The sequence below is a fragment of the Mytilus galloprovincialis genome, chromosome 6 (genome assembly GCF_965363235.1).
Source record: "Mytilus galloprovincialis chromosome 6, xbMytGall1.hap1.1, whole genome shotgun sequence".
In the NCBI taxonomy this organism is placed as follows: domain Eukaryota; kingdom Metazoa; phylum Mollusca; class Bivalvia; order Mytilida; family Mytilidae; genus Mytilus; species Mytilus galloprovincialis.
Window position 1 is genome coordinate 45,834,057 of NC_134843.1, and position 13,569 is coordinate 45,847,625.

At 32.4% G+C, this 13,569-nt stretch overlaps 1 protein-coding gene across 1 annotated transcript in view; it reads left to right on the plus strand.

Annotated features, from left to right (window-relative positions):
* Positions 1–13,569, plus strand: part of LOC143079715 (26S proteasome non-ATPase regulatory subunit 7-like) — an 86,523-nt gene that overhangs the window by 56,635 nt on the left and 16,319 nt on the right. Inside the window, exon 4 of the mRNA XM_076255247.1 lies at positions 3,928–4,008. Within this exon, the coding sequence (XP_076111362.1) occupies positions 3,928–4,008 (81 nt within the window). The remainder of the gene's footprint in view (positions 1–3,927; positions 4,009–13,569) is intronic.

Sequence of the window (13,569 nt, forward strand, 5' to 3'; positions counted from 1 at the left end):
GTTCAGGGTTCGACCTCTGCGGTCATATAAAGCTGCGCCCTGCGGAGAACCTGGTTATCTTATATTATATGCCAAAGGTCAACTATATTTGGTGTATGGAAATATATTATGATCTATATGTCAGTCCCACAGGTTTTATTTGACCATGACCTCAATTGCACAGTTCATTGCACAGTGTTAAGTTTTTATACGACCGCAAAATTTGAAAAATTTTTCGTCGTATATTGCTATCACGTTGGCGTCGTCGTCGTCGTCGTCGTTGTCGTCCGAATACTTTTAGTTTTCGCACTCTAACTTTAGTAAAAGTGAATAGAAATCAATGAAATTTTAACACAAGGTTTATGACCACAAAAGGAAGGTTGGGATTGATTTTGGGAGTTTTGGTCCCAACATTTTAGGAATAAGGGGCCAAAAAGGGCCCAAATAAGCATTTTCTTGGTTTTCGCACTATAACTTTAGTTTAAGTGAATAGAAATCTATGAAATTTTGACACAAGGTTTATGACCACAAAAGGAAGGTTGGGATTGATTTTGGGAGTTTTAGTTCCAACAGTTTAGGAATTAGGGCCAAAAAAGGGCCCAAATAAGCATTATTCTTGGTTTTTGCACCATAACTTTAGTATAAGTAAATAGAAATCTATGAAATTTAAACACAAGGTTTATGACCATAAAAGGAAGGTTGGGTTTGATTTTGGGAGTTTTGGTCCTTACAGTTTAGGAATAAGGGGCCCAAAGGGTCCTAAATTGAACTTTGTGTGATTTCATCAAAAATTGAATAATTGGGGTTCTTTGATATACCGAATCTAACTATGTATGTAGATTCTTAATTTTTGGTTCTGTTTTCAAATTGGTCTACATTAAGGTCCAAAGGGTCCAAAATTAAACTTAGTTTGATTTTAACAAAAATTGAATCCTTGGGGTTCTTTGATATGCTGAATTTAAAAATGTACTTAGATTTTTAATTATTGGCCTAGTTTTCAAGTTGGTCCAAATGGGGGTCCAAAATTAAACTTTGTTTGATTTCATCAAAAATTGAATAAATGGGTTCTTTGATATGCCAAATCTAACTGTGTATGTAGATTCTTAATTTTTGGTCCAAATCAGGATTCCATATCAAGTATTGTGCAATAGCAAGAAATTTTCAATTGCACAGTGTATTGCACAATAGCAAGAAATATCTAATTGCACAATATTGTGCAATAGCAATTAATTTTCAATTGGAGTTATCTTTCTTTGTATAGAATAGTAGTTGATAATATATGTTGGAAATTTGCCAGACATGACTATGATGTCATTTTCTATTTTTATTTGCCAATAACTTTATGTAAATAACTTCATTGGAAATTTGCCAGTATAAAATGTTGCTGATGAAGCTTTTTTTCCTTATCTTATCTAAAATGTTTTTAGATAATGTATGTTGGACATTTGCCAGACATGACTATGATGTCATTTTCTATTTTTATTTGCCAATAACTTTATGTAAATAACTTCATTGGAAATTTGCCAATATAAAATGTTGCTGATGAAGTTTTTTTTATTGTTTTATACAATAAACAATGTATATTCACTTTTACTACCAACCAATCTTTACCATTCAGTGATAACAAGCACTTTATTTTACATTTTAATATTTTATGATGTATTTATTATGTAGTTATTGTTGCAAACTCCATTAGAAATTTGAATTGATATCAGTTTTGGAAAAAGGGAAGTGGGGATGTGAAAAAAAAGGGGGGGGGGGTTTAAATTTTTCTCATTTCAAATTTCATAAATAAAAAGAAAATTTCTTCAAACATTTTTTTGAGAGGATTAATATTCAACAGCATAGTGAATTGCTCAAAGGCAAAAAAAAACTTTTAAGTTCATTAGACCACATTCATTCTGTGTCAGAAACCTATGCTGTGTCAACTATTTAATTTTAGATTTAAAAAGTTTGAAGAAGAAATCTTTAATTGATTTGTAAAATCTTGACATTTGTTTTGTGTAAAAAAAACCCATGTAATGTCAAAAATTTGATCACAATCCAAATTCAGAGCTGTATCACGCTTGAATGTTTTGTCCATACTTGCCCCAACTGTTCAGGGTTCGACCTCTGCGGTCGTATAAAGCTGCGCCCTGCGGAGCACCTGGTTGTGTTTTGGTCTATTTTTCTTAATCTAAAAGTAATAGGTCAACTATATTTGTTGTATGGAAGCTTTGTTAGCTGTACATGTCTGCCTGGCATGGTTCATCTGATCTTGACCTCATTTTCATGGTTCATTTAGCTATCTTGGTTAATGTTAAGTTTATGTGACCGTTGAAATAAAGCTTTATACTTAGGACTATCAACATAATATCAATGATTAGTAAAGAAGGCGAGACATTTCAGTGTGTGCAGTGAACGGGAAGGTTGTGCGCCCTGCGCCTATAGCGCATATCGACCAGAAATGGCGCATAGAGTGACTTATGTAAGCGCCCACGTGGCGCACGATATTTTTCACTTAGTTTCGATACGTTTAGATATAGTCAAATGGATTTCCGATCGTGTTCCGTGCCGCCATGTGTGTGCACACAACTGTGTAATGTTCCTCCAATGAGAGGAGCACCTATATATTTTTGGGACGTCTCGGGTGTTTTCCTATGGAAATAATAGAACCATGGGGTGTAACTGATTACCCAAAAAACGTAATTAACCATCATTCATGATATGATTTTTTACAACCTTAAATTTGTAAAATTTGGCTAGTACAGACGAGATTTGTCTCTAATTATTATCTTTAAACTTAGTTCAGCTTACTACTATTTCGATTGAAAAACCCCAAAGCCTTTTGATGAATATAGTTTTTGTCACCATAAAAGGCGACTAACTGTCCTTGTCACTTTTTGGTCTTTGGCTTGTTTTGACATTTTGTAAACATGCCTTCAGCGAATTGTTGTTTTGTTTTATCAATTAATGATACTCTCTACTGTTATTGTTGTCATTGTGATGAAGTAATAATAATACAAGAAGTGCAGAGGAAATGCCAAATACGTCCTCTAATACGGAACGTCGGGAATAAGTATGGTATCGACGAAGACCCAAATTTAATGTAAAAAAACCAATGCACATGAACAAGACAACAGTAGCAGTAGAAACATTGTAAATAAAGGATATCTTAAATATTATCTGGTTTGGAAGAAATTATTTTACATTCTTTGTTGAATTGAAATAACAAAATCACAGGCACAATATCTATAATATTATTTAAAATCATAAAGGTAAGTACCACCATCTCTTTGCCGAGATATACACTTTTTACTTTTTTCACTGTAGTCAATTCAAATGGCCCATTCATTTGACAACATGGCCCATTATTATTTAAAATGGCCCCTTGAATTTAATTTTGAGGGGCCCTGGGCCCATAGAGAAAAAATCCTTCCAGATCACTGTGTGTGCACTCTTGTTTTAAGTAAAATGTATTCAGATTGGTCCACTCCATCTTTATAGAAAGTATAAAAAAAAGTTTAATTGTGGAACTTTGATTTTTTTCATGAGAATAGCCCAAAAATAGGTAAAAATCAACCTTTTTAAAGGTACCAAAAAAAGAAGTGCACCACCATATGATTTTTTCTTCACCAATTATTTTGTTACAGTCTTATAAACCCAAAAATCAGATTAAGAAAAAAAGTTTAATTCTAGAAATGTTTGGCTCCTCAAAGGTGTACATCCTTAAGCTTAAGATCTGTATACCTTTTGGTGATGATTCAAAATTTTATTTTAGAGTTATTGAGTTTTTTGTCAGAAAAAAAGGTGTTTTCACCACAACGTATCTCAGAAACTATTTATGATTATTGTGTCAAACTTCACACACAAGATGACGGGCATATCATGCACTCGTGGCACAGCTGTTTATTAAGTTCTGTACTATTAAATAAAATGCCAATGATAAATAATTTCTATGTATTACAGGTATTAGTTGTGATTGATGCCAAGCCTAAAGATTTAGGATTACCTACAGAAGCTTACATTTCAGTAGAGGAAGTCCATGATGTAAGATGTTGATTAATATAAAAAGTGATGCTTCAATACTTAGAGCCATAAAGAAATGTCAAATGTAGTAATAGTGATGAAAGGAGGTTGTTTAAAGGGCAGCGATTCTACTTATAGATGACTAAAATCAAAAAGTTTTTTTTGCTAAACTTTCCTGTTTTTTATTGCACAGTTTTGTCAGGAGTATTTTGATTGTCAGAATTTTCAATCTGAAAGGTGATTTATGGTGAGGCGAAAGAGATGGAAACAATGATGGTTCTTAATGCATTGAAAACCACATTTTTTTACAAACACTGTGTTGATTCTGATTAGAAACCTGGATCTCAAAGGCCCTTTCATAATATCAAAATAATAACATGAATGCAAAATTTACGGTACCATTAATTACTTCCAATGCATTCACTTTTGGGAAAAATGTAAAACTTATTGGGAGGAATTTTAAGCCATTTTTTGGGTAATTGGGATTTTTCTTTAGGAGAAATTTTGGATGTTATTTGAGACAAACAATTATATCACTGATTAAAACTGTCAGAAGTTTTGGGGAAAAGATGGCTTGAAGCCGTCAATTATCTATGTGGTTGACCAGAGTGACATCCTCTCACATCATTCATTTTGTTTTTATACCCTGCAAAAATTATAATTTTTCGTCGTATATTGCTATCACGTTGACGTTGTCGTCTGCGTCGTCGTCTTGCGTCGTCGTCGTCCGAATACTTTTAGTTTTCACACTCTAACTTTAGTAAAAGTGAATAGAAATCTATGAAATTTTAACACATGGTTTATAACCACAAAAGGAAGGTTGGGATTGATTTTGGAAGTTTTGGTCCCAAAATTTTAGGAATTGGGGGCCAAAAAGGGCCCAAATAAGCATTTTCGTGGTTTTCGCACTATAACTGTAGTTTAAGTAAATAGAAATCTATGAAATTTTGACACAAGGTTTATGACCACAAAAGGAAGGTTTGGATTGATTTTGGCAGTTTTAGTTCAAACAGTTTAGGAATTAGGGTCCAAAAAAGGGCCAAAATAAGCATTATACTTGGTTTTCACACAATAACTTTAGTATAAGTAAATAGAAATCAATGAAATTTAAACACAAGGTTTATGACCACAAAAGGAAGGTTGGGATTGATTTTGGGAGTTGAGGTCACAACCGTTTAGGAATTAGGGGCCAAAAAGGGGCCCAAGTAAGCATTATTCTTGGTTTTCGCACCATAACTTTAGTATAAGTAAATAGAAATCAATGAAATTTAAACACAAGGTTTATGACCACAAAAGGAAGGTTGGGATTGATTTTGGGAGTTGAGGTCTGAACCGTTTAGGAATTAGGGGCCAAAAAGGGGCCCAAGTAAGCATTATTCTTGGTTTTCGCACCATAACTTTAGTATAAGTAAATAGAAATCTTTGAAATTTTAACACAAGGTTTATAACCACAAAAGGAAGGTTGGGATTGATTTTGGGAGTTTTGGTCCCAAAATTTTAGGAATTGGGGTCCAAAAAGGGCCCAAATAAGCATTTTCTTGGTTTTCGCACTATAACTGTAGTTTAAGTAAATAGAAATCTATGAAATTTTGACACAAGGTTTATGACCACAAAAGGAAGGTTGGGATTGATTTTGGCAGTTTTAGTTCAAACAGTTTAGGAATTAGGGGCCAAAAAAGGGCCAAAAATAAGCATTATACTTGGTTTTCGCACAATAACTTTAGTATAAGTAGATAGAAATCAATGATATTTAAACACAAGGTTTATGACCACAAAAAGGAAGGTTGGGATTGATTTTGGGAGTTGAGGTCACAACAGTTTATGAATTAGGGGCCAAAAAGGGGCCCAAATAAGCATTATTCTTGGTTTTCGCACCATAACTTTAATATAAGTAAATAGAAATCTATGAAATTTTAACACAAGGTTTATGACCATAAAAGGAAGGTTGGGTTTGATTTTGGGAGTTTCGGTCCCAACAGTTTAGGAATAAGGGGCCCAAAGGGTCCAAAATTGAACTTTGTGGGATTTCATCAAAAATTGAATAATTGGGGTTCTTTGATATGCTGAATCTAACTATGTATGTAGATTCTTAATTTTTGGTCCCATTTTCAAATTGGTCTACATTAAGGTCCAAAGGGTCCAAAATTTAACTTAGTTTGATTTTAACAAAAATTGAATTCTTGGGGTTCTTTGATATGCTGAATTTAAAAATGTACTTAGATTTTTATACGACCGCAAAAATTTTAATTTTTTGGTCGTATATTGCTATCACGTTGGCGTCGTCGTCTGCGTCGTCGTCGTCCGAATACTTCTAGTTTTCACACTCTAACTTTAGTAAAAGTGAATAGAAATCAGTGAAATTTTAACACAAGGTTTATGACCACAAAAGGAAGGTTGGGATTGATTTTGGGAGTTTTGGTCCCAACATTTTAGGAATTAGGGGCCAAAAAGGGCCCAAATAAGCATTTTCTTGGTTTTCGCACTATAACTTTAGTTTAAGTGAATAGAAATCTATGAAATTTTGACACAAGGTTTATGACCACAAAAGGAAGGTTGGGATTGATTTTGGGAGTTTTGGTTCCAACAGTTTAGGAATTAAGGGCCAAAAAAGGGCCCAAATAAGCATTATTCTTGGTTTTCGCACAATAACTTTAGTATAAGTAAATAGAAATCAATGAAATTTTAACACAAGGTTTATGACCACAAAAGGAAGGTTGGGATTGATTTTGGGAGTTGAGGTCTGAACCGTTTAGGAATTAGGGGCCAAAAAGGGGCCCAAGTAAGCATTATTCTTGGTTTTCGCACCATAACTTTAGTATAAGTAAATAGAAATCTTTGAAATTTTAACACAAGGTTTATAACCACAAAAGGAAGGTTGGGATTGATTTTGGGAGTTTTGGTCCCAAAATTTTAGGAATTGGGGTCCAAAAAGGGCCCAAATAAGCATTTTCTTGGTTTTCGCACTATAACTGTAGTTTAAGTAAATAGAAATCTATGAAATTTTGACACAAGGTTTATGACCACAAAAGGAAGGTTGGGATTGATTTTGGGAGTTTTGGTTCCAACAGTTTAGGAATTAAGGGCCAAAAAAGGTCCCAAATAAGCATTATTCTTGGTTTTCGCACCATAACTTTAGTATAAGTAAATAGAAATCTATGAAATTTAAACACAAGGTTTATGACCATAAAAGGAAGGTTGGGTTTGATTTTGGGAGTTTTGGTCCTAACAGTTCAGGAATAAGGGGCCCAAAGGGTCCAAAATTGAACTTTTTTTTTGGTGTGATTTCTTCAAAAATTGAATAATTGGGGTTTTTTGATATGCCGAATCTAACTATGTATGTAGATTCTTAATTTTTGGTCCCGTTTTCAAATTGGTCTACATTAAGGTCCAAAGGGTCCAAAATTAAACTTAGTTTGATTTTAACAAAAATTGAATCCTTGGGGTTCTTTGATATGCTGAATTTAAAAATGTACTTAGATTTTTAATTATTGGCCTAGTTTTCAAGTTGGTCCAAATGGGGGTCCAAAATTAAACTTTGTTTGATATCATCAAAAATTGAATAAATGGGTTCTTTGATATGCCAAATCTAACTGTGTATGTAGATTCTTAATTTTTGGTCCAGTTTTCAAATTGGTCTACATAATTAAGGTCCAAAGGGTCCAAAATTAAACTAAGTTTGATTTTAAGAAAAATTCAATTATTGGGCTTATTTGATATGCTTTATCTAAACATGTACTTTGATTTTTAATTATGGGCCCAGTTTTTAAGTTGGTCCAAATCAGGATTCCATATCAACTATTGTGCAATAGCAAGAAATTTTCAATTGCACAGTATTGCACAATAGCAAGAAATATCTAATTGCACAATATTGTGCAATAGCAATTAATTTTCAATTGGAGTTATCTTTCTTTGTATAGAATAGTAGTTGATAATATATGTTGGAAATTTGCCAGACATGACTATGATGTCATTTTCTATTTTTATTTGCCAATAACTTTATGTAAATAACTTCATTGGAAATTTGCCAATATAAAATGTTGCTGATGAAGTTTTTTTTCCTTATCTTATCTAAAATGTTTTTAGATAATGTATGTTGGACATTTGCCAGACATAACTATGATGTCATTTTCTATTTTTATTTGCCAATAACTTTATGTAAATAACTTCATTGGAAATTTGCCAATATAAAATGTTGCTGATGAAGTTTTTTTTATTGTTTTATACAATAAACAATGTATATTCACTTTTACTACCAACCAATCTTTACCATTCAGTGATAACAAGCACTTTATTTTACATTTTAATATTTTATGATGTATTTAAAAGAGTAGTTATTGTTGCAAACTCCATTAGAAATTTGAATTGATATCAGTTTTGGAAAAAGGGAAACAGGGATGTGAAAAAAAGGGGGGGTTTAAATTTTTCTCATTTCAGATTTCATAAATAAAAAGAAAATTTCTTCAAACATTTTTTTGAGAGGATTAATATTCAACAGCATAGTGAATTGCTCAAAGGCAAAAAAAAACTTTTAAGTTCATTAGACCACATGCATTCTGTGTCAGAAACCTATGCTGTGTCAACTATTTAATTTTAGATCTAAAAAGTTTGAAGAAGAAATCTTTAATTGATTTGTAAAATCTTGACATTTGTTTTGTGTAAAAAAAAACCATGTAATGTCAAAAATTTGATCACAATCCAAATTCAGAGCTGTATCACGGTTGAATGTTTTGTCCATACTTGCCCCAACTGTTCAGGGTACGACCTCTGCGGTCGTATAAAGCTGCGCCCTGCGGAGCACCTGGTTATAGATAGAGATAAACTGTAAACGGCAATAATGTTCAGCAAAGTAAGATTTACAAATAAGTCAACATGACCGAAATGGTCAGTTGACCCCTTAAGGAGTTATTGCCCTTTACAGTCAATTTTTAACCATTTTTCATAAATCTAAGTTATCTTTTACAAAAATCTTCTCCTCTGAAAATACTGGGCCAAATTAATCCAAAGTTGGCCACAATCATCTTTGGAGTATTTAGTTTAAAAAATGTGTGGCGTGACCCGGTTAACCAACCAAGATGGCCGCCATGGTTAAAAATGGAACATAGGGGTAAAATGCAGTTTTTGGCTTATAACTCAAAAACCAAAACATTTAGAGGAAATCTGACATGGGGTAAAAATGTTTATCAGGTCAAGATCTGTCTGCCCTGAAATTTTCAGATGAATCGGTCAACCTGTTGTTGCGTTGCTGCCCCTGAATTGGTAATTTTGAGGAAATTTTCCTGTTTTTATACGACCGCAAAATTTGAAAAATTTTTCGTCGTATATTGCTATCACGTTGGCGTCGTCTGCGTCGTCGTCGTCGTCGTCGTCCGAATACTTTTAGTTTTCGCACTCTAACTTTAGTAAAAGTGAATAGAAATCAATGAAATTTTAACACAAGGTTTATGACCACAAAAGGAAGGTTGGGATTGATTTTGGGAGTTTTGGTCCCAACATTTTAGGAATTAGGGGCCAAAAAGGGCCCAAATATGCATTTTCTTGGTTTTCGCACTATAACTTTAGTTTAAGTGAATAGAAATTTATGAAATTTTGACACAAGGTTTATGACCACAAAAGGAAGGTTGGGATTGATTTTGGGAGTTTTGGTTCCAACAGTTTAGGAATTAAGGGCCAAAAAAGGCCCAAATAAGCATTATTCTTGGTTTTCGCACAATAACTTTAGTATAAGTAAATAGAAATCAATGAAATTTTAACACAAGGTTTATGACCACAAAAGGAAGGTTGGGATTGATTTTTGGAGTTGAGGTCACAACAGTTTATGAATTAGGGGCCAAAAAGGGGCCCAAATAAGCATTATTCTTGGTTTTCGCACCATAACTTTAGTATAAGTAAATAGAAATCTATGAAATTTAAATACAAGGTTTATGACCATAAAAGGAAGGTTGGGTTTGATTTTGGGAGTTTTGGTCCTAACAGTTTAGGAATAAGGGGCCCAAAGGGTCCAAAATTGAACTTTGTGTGATTTCATCAAAAATTGAATAATTGGGGTTCTTTGATATGCCGAATCTAACTATGTATGTAGATTCTTAATTTTTGGTCCCGTTTTCAAATTGGTCTACATTAAGGTCCAAAGGGTCCAAAATTAAACTTAATTTGATTTTAACAAAAATTGAATCCTTGGGGTTCTTTGATATGCTGAATTTAAAAATGTACTTAGATTTTTAATTATTGGCCTAGTTTTCAAGTTGGTCCAAATGGGGGTCCAAAATTAAACTTTGTTTGATTTCATCAAAAATTGAATAAATGGGTTCTTTGATATGCCAAATCTAACTGTGTATGTAGATTCTTAATTTTTGGTCCAGTTTTCAAATTGGTCTACATTAAGGTCCAAAGGGTCCAAAATTAAACTAAGTTTGATTTTAACAAAAATTAAATTCTTAGGCTTATTTGATATGCTTTATCTAAATATGTACTTTGATTTTTGATTATGGGCCCAGTTTTCAAGTTGGTCCAAATCAGGATTCCATATCAAGTATTGTGCAATAGCAAGAAATTTTCAATTGCACAGTATTGCACAATAGTAAGAAATATCTAATTGCACAATATTGTGCAATAGCAATTAATTTTCAATTGGAGTTATCTTTCTTTGTATAGAATAGTAGTTGATAATATATGTTGGAAATTTGCCAGACATGACTATGATGTCATTTTCTATTTTTATTTGCCAATAACTTTATGTAAATAACTTCATTGGAAATTTGCCAATATAAAATGTTGCTGATGAAGCTTTTTTTCCTTATCTTATCTAAAATGTTTTTAGATAATGTATGTTGGACATTTGCCAGACATGACTATGATGTCATTTTCTATTTTTATTTGCCAATAACTTTATGTAAATAACTTCATTGGAAATTTGCCAATATAAAATGTTGCTGATGAAGTTTTTTTTATTGTTTTATACAATAAACAATGTATATTCACTTTTACTACCAACCAATCTTTACCATTCAGTGATAACAAGCACTTTATTTTACATTTTAATATTTTATGATGTATTTAAAAGAGTAGTTATTGTTGCAAACTCCATTAGAAATTTGAATTGATATCAGTTTTAGAGAAAGGGAAACGGGGATGTGAAAAAAAAGGGGGGGTTTAAATTTTTCTCATTTCAGATTTCATAAATAAAAAGAAAATTTCTTCAAACATTTTTTTGAGAGGATTAATATTCAACAGCATAGTGAATTGCTCAAAGGCAAAAAAAAACTTTTAAGTTCATTAGACCACATTCATTCTGTGTCAGAAACCTATGCTGTGTCAACTATTTAATTTTAGATTTAAAAAGTTTGAAGAAGAAATCTTTAATTGATTTGTAAAATCTTGACATTTGTTTTGTGTAAAAAAAACCCATGTAATGTCAAAAATTTGATCACAATCCAAATTCAGAGCTGTATCACGCTTGAATGTTTTGTCCATACTTGCCCCAACTGTTCAGGGTTCGACCTCTGCGGTCGTATAAAGCTGCGCCCTGCGGAGCACCTGGTTGGTTATTATCTTGAATATTGTTATAGATAGAGATAAACTGTAAACAGCAATAATTTTCATCAAAGTAAGATTTACAAATAAGTCAACCTGACCGAAATAGTCAGTTGACCCCTTTAGGAGTTATTGCCCTTTATAGTCAATTTTTAACCATTTTTCGTAAATCTTAGTTATCTTTTACAAAAATGTTCTTCTCTGAAACTACTGGGCCAAATTGATTGAAACTTGGCCACAATCATCTTTGAGGTACCTTGTTTGAAAAATGTGTCCGATGACCTGGCCATAAAACCAAGATGGCCACCACGGCTAAAAATAGAACAGGGGTAAAATGTAGTTTTTTGCTTATAACTCTGAAACCAAATCATTTAGAGCAAATCTGACACGGAGTTAAATTGTTAATGGGGTAAATTCAGTAAAAAATCTCCCATTGACTTTAATGCTAATCTATGTGTGGAAATAAATTTATACCTGATTTACCTTTAGAAATTAAAATCTTTCATATATCATTCATGAAAGTACAAATGTAGCCCTATCTTTTGCAACAATAAAAACATAGGGTCATGCGGCATTTTTGGGCATTCACATGGCCTTGTTTACAAACAATGTAGATTCGCACTGAATTCCTATACTGATCCCCAGTACTTTTCAACCCTGAAGGGGAAAAAATTAGTACATTCAGCATATATTTTTTATTTTTTTTCAACTCTAGTTTTGATCCATCTACCAAAAAATATTTATTACAAACATTATCTGCCAATCAGAAGAGCATATAACTTCAGTGTTATACAGAAAGCTCTCCCCTAAATGGGCGGTCCCTGATGACGTATATTTATTTACTGAATTTACCCCTATAAGGGACTTTTTTACTTCTTTTCCAACTTTTTTTGTAATAAACATGTAATGTATCCAATTTTCAAGTTCCAGTTTCAATACAACCTTCATAAATGCTGAATTTGTAAAGATAGAGCAAAATTTATAATACAGCCCATACTGCGGCCAATGTATATTTGGTATATTAAGTTGCGCATTGACTGTTTTTAAAAGAATGGTGTAAAATACTATGTTTAATAAATATGAATTGTTTTCTGTGTTTGCTTTGACTAGTATTGCAAGTACATCTAGAAACTAAAGTCTTGGTGTACTCTTAGTTAGTTTTTTACTTATATGGAAGTTTTTGGTTAGATACCATGAAAAGACCACAAAAAGACTTTTCAAAGGCTTTTTTAAGCAGTTTCATACCAAATAAAACAACAATTATGTTTCATTATACTAAATCTGTGTTTTAATTACTTGTAAATTTCACAAAATGTCATTGACAATCACTCTGCAGAAATTCCTGTTACCCCAACATCAGGATGGGTTCTTCGCCAAAACTAGACAGCTAGAACTGAAATAGAAAAAAGTGCCAAATATAAAAAAATAAGATTAGGTATGACCAAACTTTACATTTTGGAGATTAAAGTAACAATTTAGAATATTTAAAAGCAAATTATTTAACATAAAAACCCAATTACAAACATTTCAACACTTGCTTCATGGATGAAGGACCTGTAATCATGAAAACTTGTCTAGTATATTCTTTCAATAAAGAAACGCAAGGCGTTGTGTAAAAATAAATGAATACCTTCATGCGGTCAGATTATTTGAGTGTTAAAATACTAGAAAAGTGCTTATTTACCACTTGTTCTACAACTTATCATGGAGAACACAGCTAAAAAAAAACACTATGTCAAAGGGAGGTAATCCATTTTTTTCATATGATTTTATACATTATGAGGAGAAATATGTGCAAAATGTGATGTAAATGGGGAGAATATTTATGCCTTTCATTGATAGCATAACTCTCAAGTGTAATTTCTATTATTTCTTTCAATCTGGACACAAAAAACTGATTTTTACAATATACTTCATGCTTCTCTCACAGTACACTGAGTGCATCCTGGATAGCCGCAGTTAAAGATAGAAATTTGTGTAAAAAACAGCTTTAAATGGTTCCAAAATCCTTCCATTACATTAACATTTACAGGAAATGAGTTTTGTGATTAT